A 10,895-nucleotide genomic window follows, 5' to 3' on the forward strand; every position below is an offset into this window, starting at 1 on the left:
CAGTGAGCCTGCACTCTTATTAGCTGCCTACAGTCTGGTAAGTGATTGAAAGACAAAAGAAGCAGATTTGATTAGCGAATTTAATTGTCTATGTGGAGCACTGCGTCTGTTACTAACTATGACAGCAGTTTCATTAGTAATTTGACAAAAACCAGACTCAAGACAGAAGTGCTAATGTGGTGTACGTTGAACAGAAGCCAAAAGGGCTTGAAAGCTGACCTGCTTGCATCTGTTTACTGAAGTGACTTTGGCTGGACCATTCCTTTGACACTTTGAGACTTTTATTCTGTAAGTTCTGGTCCAAACTTAGGATGTTGTTTTGTTATTCAAAGGAATAGAAGCAGAGGGATGTTGGGGTGTGTGAAGTCTCTACTCGTCCCTCTCCTCATACACTTCTTCTTCACTCTGTTCAGTGGTTGCCATGGTGGCAAGATCCTGGTGTTCCCCATGGAAGGCAGCCATTGGGTGAACATGGAGGTACTGCTGGCGAAGCATATGGCACTTGCATTTTCCCTGCTCTAACATAACTCAGTCAACTCATAAGGTGCTTAAAAATGATCTGGTCGTTCGAAACAAGTGTGTTTTAGTAGAGAAATGTGTGGATAGCTTGGGAACCACTCAGTGACAGTAGCCAGCACAATCAGAACAAAAACCAGAGAAGATTCCAAGGGATTTCTTCATTTACTCGCCAAGGTTAACTCACTTGCTTTATGCTGTCTTCCCCTTGTTCTTCATTTCTTTTGTCCATGTTCCTTTAGGTGCTGGTGAAGGAGCTCCACTCCTGTGGGCACCAGCTGAGCGTGCTCCGGCAGTCTAAGAGTTGGTTTGTGCAGGAACACTCTCCTTACTACAGCTCTATCCATGTGAAATTGGTCAAGAAGGAAGCTGGTTCAGATCTGTTCGGCACTGCCGTACGCAATGTCCTGGAGGGCCGCAGGATCGGCCCCTTCGCGGGAGCTCTGGCCCAGGTGTAAGAGCTGAGCCGAATAATGAAGATAGCCCACAGGTTTACTTGTGGGATGCTGGCCACCATGCTGGAGGACAAAGATCTGATGGCTCAATTGAGGGATGATCACTATGACCTGATGCTGACTGACCCTGGGATGCCTGCAGGGTCTACAATGTGCGATGGACCACTTTCGGTGAGGGCCACTTCTCCATTGCTCCATCGCCTATCTCCTATGTGCCTGTGCCTGGTACTGGGTTGACGGACGACATGGGGTTGCTGGAGAGAACCCGCAACTTCCTGCACTACTGCCTGAACCTACTTCAGGAACGCTGGTTGATTCTGCCAATTTACAATGACCTTCTACACCATCATTTCCCTCCAGGTGCCAACATCCCAGATATGCAGTATGCTGCTGACCTTTGGCTGATACGGGTGGACTTTGTGTTTGAGTTCCCACGTCCCTCCATGCCCAACTTGGTATACATTGGAGGCTTTCAGTGCCACCCAGCCAGGGAGTTGCCAGCTGAGCTGGAGGCATTCATGCAAAGCTCTGGTGAAGCTGGGGTGGTCTTAATGTCTCTGGGTACTTTTATCACTGCTTTGCCCAAGGAAGTGACTGAAGCCATTGCGCTTTCTTTTGCGCAGCTCCCTCAGAAGGTGGTGTGGAGGTTTGTGGGGAAGAGGCCATCCACATTGGGCAACAACACTCTGCTCATGCAATGGATGCCACAGAGTGACCTTCTGGGTCACCCTAAGACCCGTGCCTTTGTGGCCCATGGTGGCACCAATGGCCTCTATGAGGCCATCTACCATGGGGTGCCAGTGCTCGGACTGCCACTGCTCTTTGACCAGTTGGATAACGTGGTGCGACTAGAGGCTCGTGGTGCTGCTCGCGTGCTGGATGCTGCCACACTTAGGGCAGAAGGTTTCCTGGAGGCACTGCGAGAAATCTTGGAGAATCCATCTTATCGCCTCAACATGCAAAAGCTTTCCCGCCTGCACCAAGACCAGCCAATGCGTCCTTTGGACAAAGCTGCATTCTGGGTTGAATATGTCATCCGACACAAGGGGGCGCCCCACCTTCGCACAGAAGCTTATATCATGCCCTTCTATTCATACTACAGCTTGGATGTGGCAGCACTGCTGCTATCTCTGCCTCTGCTGGCCACGGGAGGCTTCCTCATGCTTTTTCGGACTCTGATATGCAGGAAAGACTTGAAGACAATGAAAGAAGAAGATACTGAAAGAGAACACAAACGTTCTGAAAGAAAACAGTAGCGTTGTGAAGGAAAAGAGTAACATTTTAAGGATTTCGTGCTTGCTTAGCCAAGAGCAGGCAAAAAGGAAGCTTGACTCATTAACAGGATTACTGAGAGATAAAAGATGTTTATCAGAAAAGGACAGAAATGCCCTTATTAAGATGCCCTAACGATAATTACGGCACCACATTAACCACATATTCACTTTCATAACTCACTTTGCTCTCATTCACTCTCCCTTCCTCCCTATCTTTCTTTTCTTCTCCTCTCTGTGTGGACGCAGAGCTGTGCCCCTCTCAGCTCAAAGGATTCCCTGCCAAGACCAACTGAGTGCTTATGATTAGGCGCAGACCACTTCCTGGAATCATTAAAGTTTCCACTAATCCCCTCTTTGCATAACGCTAGGACCGAGAGTAATTGTAGAATAGAAAAAAGAAGTCAGGATCATCTGTTCAGTAAACAGACTGGCCCGCCTGGGGTGATGTAATCACGCAGTCGGCCGGATAAGATCTGTGATCACTGAATAATTTGGCGATTATCTCATTTATCCCTATCTCGTATAATCCAGCAAATGTTTCTTTCTCTTTTTGTCTATTTTCAGACACGTGTACACAAACGCGCACGGCAATACGCAATACGGCTGGATCGCAATCAAATAAAACCATATTTTGATGACAAAGAATTTGTCTGTGGTCAGCACTATTTTCTAATATCAGCAGATGTGATGGCATTTCACCAGTAGGTGGAGCAACAGATGCATTTTTAATAGATGGTTCCCATGATGAATCTTTCAGGTGGAGCGACTAAAAACAGGCCGATTACGCTCAAAGACAATGATGAATCTACCACTTACAAAACAAATGCATTTCAGATCAGAACACGGAGCAGCGTATTTTTGCTTCAGAAGAAATCCCAGCCTGGAGAAGGTCCTTCTCCTCATCAGATAAGAGAGGAGAGATGGACAGATTGACGGACAGGGCAATAAGATGAAGAGAGCGGGAGAAAGAAGAGAGCTAAAGCTGATTGAGAGGGCATTAGGCATGGCTGTAGACGCTAATGTATGCTTCTAATGACTCATTATCTCATTATCAATCTTTCTCTCACTCATCTTTTCTTTTTCCCACTCTCTCTATCCCCTCCCAATCGACTAGCAATGATGGGAATAGCAATTAGGACGCTGGGCTGCCAAATGGCTATTTTAATTAGCTTTCCTTAAGAGAGACAAGGAGGTGGGAGGGCACAGACAGAAAGAGAAGGGGGAGGGGCAAGTGAGAGGGAGATGGTGAGAGAGAGGGAGAGAGACTGATGTTCTTAATAAGTGTATTAGATTAGGAGGTCATTAAACCTATGCTCGGATTGATGATTAGGAATTCCTGCAGGTCGTAGAAACTTATTAACGTGGCCCACTCAGTGTTAATAGAACTATCCTATTTGTGTTAAACGCAAAGAAATTAAAACTAAAAAGCAATTACAGCGTGATGGCATCGTCCGTCGCCCTCCCGTGGTCAGCCATCACCTCAGTGAAGAGCCAGTTAAAAGCTTTAAGGGTGGAAAGGAGTCCCGTCACCTCTGGACCTTTTGATCCTTTCTCAGTGTTGCTCAGTGTTCTGAGTGTTTCCTACAGATCGGAAAATTGAAAACATTCTAGATTCTACTTAATGTTCTGAATTTTACCTAATGTTGGGAATTTTGTTAATTTTTCCCAACATTTAAAATTTTACCTAATGTTCTGAATTTCCATAATGCACTATGTTTGCTCAACATCCTGAATTTTGACTGTTTTTATTAGTGTTCTGAATTTTGCCTCATTTTCTGAACTTCGCCTAATATTTACATTTTTTTCAAATGTTCTGAATTGTGACACTTAAATTCTGCCTTATGTTCTGAATTTTGCCCAATGTTAAGAATTTTGCCAACTGTTCAGAATTTTGTCTAATGTTCTAAAATGTGCATATCGCATATTTTTCTGAATTTTGCCAATTTAACTCAACATTAAAAAATTTTCTAATATTCCAAATTTTTTCAGTATTTAGTAGTTTTTCTATTGTCCAGATTTTGGCCATGACTATATTCAAATGCTTAGCATACATTGTATTCATGTTCAGAATTTTGCCAACTGTTCCAAATTTTTTCTACCATTCTGAATTTTACTCAAGGTTCTGAATTTTGCCTAATGTTTGGAATTTTGTGTAATGTTCTGAATTTTGCCTAGTATAAATGATATAATATTCCAAATTTTTCCAGTATTTAGTAGTTTTTCTAATGTCCTGAATTTGTCCATGACAATATTCAAATGTTTATCTTACATCATATTCATGTTCAGATTTTTCACTCTGTATTTTGCCAACTGCTCAGAATATTTTCTACCATTTTCTACCATTTCTTGCCTGATGTTCTGAATTTTGCCCAGTATTCAGATTTTTACTTAACATTTTAAATTACATAATGTTCCAAATGTTTCCTAACATTTTGTATTTTGTATTTTTTTACGTCCTGAATTTGGCCATGACTATATTCACATGTCTGTCATACATCATCCTAGTAGGGATGACAGTTCGTGACCATGCAGTTCCATAAACAGTTCAGTGAACAGCCAATGATTACAAAATACAGGACCAGAAATCAGATTCAAGCTCTGGATTACTTCAGAGAACTCTTTTCAGCACCTTTATTGTTTAATGCGTGGACAGTGGATGGTCAGACACGCAGCTCAGAATATGATCAGAGATCTGGTGGCGTATAATAACACAACACCCTGTATGCTTAAATAATCACGTTTCAATGTTCCTGTTTCTCATACTGTCCTCTCTCCCTCTCTCTCCCTCTCTCTCTCTCTCTCTCTCTCTCTCTCTCTCTCTCTCCCTCTCTCTCTCTCTCTCTCTCTCTCTCCCTCCCTCTCTCTCTTTGTCATGAAGTGTCCCGGGGTTATGATTGTTATGATTTATATGAGTCTGCTCTGAGATTTCTCTCCCTCTCTCTTTCTCTCTCTTTCTTCTCTGTCTTCATCTCACTTCATCTCTCTCATTCCTCCTCTCTCCTCTCCGTCTTATTCTCTAATCATTTATACTTGCATCCCCTTAGGCCGATTCTCAGAGTAATAATGAAAGAGATTTAACCCTTTAATGCTCCACCACTCTGACCCCAAACACTCTTTCACTCTCTCTCTCTCTCTCTCTCTCTCTCTCTCTGCGCACAGACTCACACAGCCGTAATTCTCTCTTTGTAGGAGAATCTGACTGAACTATTTGTTACTGGAGCTAAAAGTGTCTGCATATAAACTTTAACCCCAGTAACTAATTATTGTCAGTGGCCCTGAGGCCCAAGGGGCAGGGAATAAAACCTGACCCTTCATATAGATACCGACACAGTTTAACACCCAAAACTCACAGAAAGATTCAATTTCTTAACCTACCTCACCCCATCAACACTACACATACAGTCCTCATGTCTGTTTATCTCCCTCTTATTCATAATGCAGCCAACCATTCATAATTCATACCAACCAAACAGACGCATATATTCATTATTTTAATGATGAAGCCTAAAATAAATGAAATTATTGAGTTCAAAAAATGTATCAAAACATATATTTTATGAAAAAAAAGGTGTGTAACACAGAAAGAATTATAGCCTTTTATATTATATCTAAAATAAGCATTTAGGTGGGTGGAGTGGCATATTTTAAAAGCATTAACTTCATTATTTTTATTACAAAACATTTTTTATTTAACACGTATAATATTTGTGCATATGAGGGGCCCATTTTTAACTGTTACATCAGTGGCCCTTAATAATAATAACATAAAAAAACCTACGTTAGTAATAATAGTGGTTGTAACACAGGTGGAAGGTACTGTAGTTAAAATGTCTGTGCATGTCAGAATTGACTTGTTTTCTGATAATTATGGGGACAAAACGATGCTAAAAAATTTTTAAAAAATGGAGATGAAGTTTTGTCACTACACTGTAAACTCTAATGCACGCATTGAGGAAAAATGAGAGAAACTGGTTGCCTCAATTTCTAAAAAAAGTTTATAAATAAACTATTTAAGCAAACGAGCAAACTTAAGTACATTAATAACTGAGTTTGTCCTTAAATAAGTAATGGAGGCCCATGGAAAGGGGCCCTATGAGATGGTGGGCTAAGAAATGTGGGGACCTATTAAATGTGGGGACCTGTTAAATGTGGGGACCTATTAAATAGGGGGCTATAGAATGGGGCCCTATGAGATGGTGGGCTAAGAAATGTGGGGACCTATTAAATGGGGGGCCTATGAAATGGAGGCCTATTAAATGTGGGGACCTGTTAAATGTGGGGACCTATTAAATAGGGGCCTATGGAATTGGGCCCTATGAGATGGTGGGCTAAGAAATGTGGGGATCTATTAAATGGGGGGCCTATGAAATGGGGACCTATGAAAAGGAGGCCTATGAAATGTGGGGACCTGTGACATGGGGGTTATGAGATATGTGGACCCATATAATGGGGGGACCTATTAAATGTGGGGACCTATTAAATAGGGGCCTATGGAATGGGGCCCTATGAGATGGTAGGCTATGAAATGTGGGGACCTATTGAATGTGAGGACCTACAAAATGGGGACCTATGAAAAGGAAGCCTATGAAATGGGGCCCTGTGACATCCAAAAATTGCTTTCCCATTATTCTGGAAAACTATTATGGGAACATTGAACAAAGTAAAAACAATAAAACACACAAACACACACGCCTTCTTGGGGGTTTCAGCTGCGTGATGTACAGCAGCTAAACATGTACATTAAACTTAAACCATTTCAAAAAGTTTTCAAGTAATTTTGTTTGAGGAAATATATTGTCCTCCTGAAGAGTGAGGACGCGTTCCCGCTGCGTCAGAATTTTCTTGTTTTTCTACTATTATGGGGACATCTGGCCTGCACGAAGAGCGAACACCACACAGCCTTCATTACTGAGCAGCAGTTGCCTGTGTTGGAATTTGGGTTTGGTGTCAGCAGCAGCAGCGAGTAAAGTACCTGAAACACTGGCAATAATTCTAATAAGCCCTGAGAGGCTTGGAGCCCTGTTTGGCCTCGTTGGGTTTCTGATTGAATAAACTTCTCCGAGCTCCTCTGCCGCAGTTTGAGCGCGATAGCTGGTCTCTTTCTCCTTTTTTGGCCATTTTTCCAAATCTACGTCCATCTTTCCATCCGCTCTAACTCCAGCACAGGCGGAATTGCGGCTAATTATGCTCTGTTAATTACAAATTTAGACTAATGTGCCTAATTAGACGAACATGGCTCGTGTTTAGATGCGGGACATCTTTCCTCTGATTTGGAAAATGATCTCTTTAACAAACAATATGACTTAATTGCATACATTTGCATAAACAAATGAGGTAATTAATTACAATCAAGCACTTGCTGATGAGTCGGAGGACAATGAGGCTGCGGAAGTTTTCCCTGGAGAGAGCACGAGAGAATGTGTGTGTGCGTGTGTGTGTGTGTGTGTGTGTGTGTGTGTGTGTACATATTAGCATGTTTATGAGCTCATAAAGTTTCATTTAAACACACATACACACAGATATGTGTGAACATTTGGGTGTGTCTGTGTGTCCGTGTCTGTGTCAGGGACATTGGTACAGTACTGTGCAAAAATCAGAGACCCTTCATTTGTTTAGTTCCAGTCTAAACAGCCATTAAGCACAAGTTATTCCTTTTTCAGGAGATATTTCTGAAATTAGATGTAAGATTGTTCACTTATATAAAAAGGAGAAAGTCGATGGAAAATGAAAAATTGATTTTCTAAACTGGAGTTCAAAAGGCTCCAGAGAAAATGGGCCTCCTAACAACCACCTGGAAGAGCTTGTCGACCCCAAAACCTGCCCCATCAGATAAACAGCACTGAAAGCTTTGATCTTTGAGAGAGATTTACAGGTATGTGTGTGTGTGTGTGTGTGTGTGTGTGTGTGTGTGTGTGTGTGTGTCTGAATGAGTGAGGTAGGAATGCAGGTTTTATTTGATTTTATTTCGTTATATTTTGTATTTATTTTATTCCCTACATGTGAATGTCTGTCTGAAACTGTGCACTGTGAGCTCCTGTAACCAAAACCAAATTCCTTGTATGCGCAGCAGACCTGGCCAATAAAGCTTGATTCTGATTAGATATAAGATAATCCACTTGCAGAAGGAAGGAGATAAGTGAAAAAAGAAACAGGAGTTTCCAAAACTGGACAAGAAATCACAGAGAAAATGGGGCTCCTCACAACCACCTGGAAGACCTGATCGACACCAAAACTGCCCCCATCAGATAAACAGCACTGAAAGCTTTGATCTCTGAGAGGGAGGAGAAGATCAAGCTGCTTCAGATCTGAAAACATCCACAGGTGTTTCTGTCCATCCTTCCACTGTGAGAAGACCACTCAGCGCGGTGGGTCTGAAAGGACGTGTAGCTGATCAAGAAGAACCTCACTGAGAAAAGGAGACGAACACATCAAACAAAGAAGCTGAACGACGGACTGACCACCCCAGAGTCCAGACCTCAGCACCACTGAGACACCACTGTCTGTAGCTAATGATGAGACTTGAGTCTCAACAAGGCTTGAAGCTGTTGGCCAGCATGTAGTTTGGCTGGCAAGTGCAGCAGCAAGTCTAGCTGAATGTTTCGTCTCATTCTTTTAACCATCATAATCGCATCTTAAAGAGCTTTTCTATAATAAAAGTCTTGTTTTCTGAAGGTTCGTCAAATAGTGACAGACTTTAACAGGTGTTTACTTTTGTACGATACAAAGCCTGCAGTTTGTAATGAGACTAAAGTAAAGTTCTGTACTACAGACTAAAGACTCTTAGCTCAGGGGCCATGTAAACAAAACAGTAAGCGATACTTTTAATCCCATGAATGGGGAAATTCCACCTCTGCATTTAACCCATCCATGAATGAAAGACCACATACACACTAGTGAATACACACACACACACTAGGGGGCAGTGAGCACACTCGCCTGGAGTGGTGGGCAGCCCTATCCACAGCACCTGGGGAGCAGTTGGGGGTTAGGTGTCTTGCTCAAGGACACCTCAGTCATGGACTGTCGGTGCTGGGGATCGAACCGGCAACCTTCCGGTCACAGGGCCAGTTCCCTAACCTCCAGCCCACGACTGCCCCCAAAGCAAACCAGTAATCAACACTTTCAAGTTGTTTGCATTTTTCTCCAAACACCACATTCACTGCGTGTATCCCTTCAGTTCTCTTCTTCAGATTGAAGCTTTTTCAATAATAAAAGTCTCTTTATTTGACTCGGGCAGGTTTTGAGTAGGTTTAGTTTTGTGCAGTGCAGCTAATAACGACGTGTTAAAGTTAAAGACATGTGTTCGCTAGTTTAGGTGCTATTTAGTCCACAGCCTCACCGATCATTTCAACTTATCTTGCTTCATTCCTTCAAACACCACATGTGCTACCTGTAGTGCTTCAGTTTTTTATATAATAAAAGTCTCTTTATTTGAAACCTGACAGGTTTTGAGGGCTTTACTTTTGTACAATATTATGTCTTCGGCTAATAATGAGACTAAACTACAACCCTCTTCTAAAGACACCAGACTCGAGTCAGACTCACACAAACCGACTTGTGAACATCTCTGGAATGCGCATCTCTGTGTGTGCCTGTAGGTGTGTGTGTGTGTGTGTGTGTGTGTTTAAATTAAACTTTATGAGCTCATGAACATGCTAATATGTTGCTCTCAGCATGAGAAATTATCGCACACGTGCGCGTGAGAGGATTTGTTGCGAGTGTCCATGCAAATAACCTTCTGCCTTTACCTTATTGGCCACAAACATGCACGTTTCTGCATAACACCGGCTTGCTGTTGTATTCCCTTCGCACATTCATCTCTTTTTCCCCCTCCGTTTCTCTTTTCTCTCTTTCTGGAGGCTTTTGCAGACGGAAGGACCTCTCCCCTCCTCTTCTGTGTTGGAATTTAATATGCAACTTTTTATTGGAAAACAATCGTGCGTGCCTGCGTGAATCCTGACCGCAATATATCTGTTAGCGCGTCTAATCCGATCAGGCCAGGGAGGGCTATTTATCACCGCAAATCCAGGGCATTTCAGCCTTCTTTTTATTATTTTAATATATTTCTCAGCTATTAAATCACCAAAATGATGAATTAGAACTGTCTGGCATGCTTTCAGAGGCGTGACAGAAAATGATGCACTACCCAATTTGAGTGGTCATTTGGACTTTTTAAAGACAAAAAATGATGCGAGAAAAAGTCCAATATTTTTCCCGTTCCTAGTTTTCCCCCAGCCCCTCCGAGAGAGTGTTTTTAATAAACACTGTAAGTGGGCTTTATTGCTGTGTTAGAGAGGGCAGCATCACAACTATCTTTAATATACGGCCAATTACCAAACATATAGACACACACGCACACACACACACACACACACACTGGAACATGCACATGCATGATTATTACACACTCTAGAACATGCATGTTCAGGTTTGGCACCCCTGCTCAAATGACGTATTTTGTGAACTTTCTAATTACGGATATAGTCGCATCCCCTCTGCATGGATCTTCCATTTGACACATCTTGACAAATTTGAATGTACTTATTTGCTTAATTTTACATATTGGGCAAAATGTAAAGCATAAAATGTGACATAAGTTTGGACCTCCTTCCAGTTGCTCCACTGGTGTTCTTTTATTGTGCTGTCGGTG

General features: G+C 42.3%; 1 protein-coding gene across 1 annotated transcript; it reads left to right on the plus strand.

Annotated features, from left to right (window-relative positions):
* Window positions 1-3,950, plus strand: ugt5g2 (UDP glucuronosyltransferase 5 family, polypeptide G2). Its single transcript, XM_037547069.1, is given in 4 exon segments — window positions 1-37; window positions 333-477; window positions 759-1,113; window positions 1,116-3,950. Coding segments are annotated over 3 exon segments (1,596 nt in total). The 5' UTR covers window positions 1-37; window positions 333-348; the 3' UTR covers window positions 2,228-3,950.
* Window positions 3,951-10,895: the final 6,945 nt, after the last annotated feature.

The sequence above is a fragment of the Pygocentrus nattereri genome, chromosome 18 (assembly GCF_015220715.1).
Source record: "Pygocentrus nattereri isolate fPygNat1 chromosome 18, fPygNat1.pri, whole genome shotgun sequence".
Lineage (NCBI taxonomy): Eukaryota > Metazoa > Chordata > Actinopteri > Characiformes > Serrasalmidae > Pygocentrus > Pygocentrus nattereri.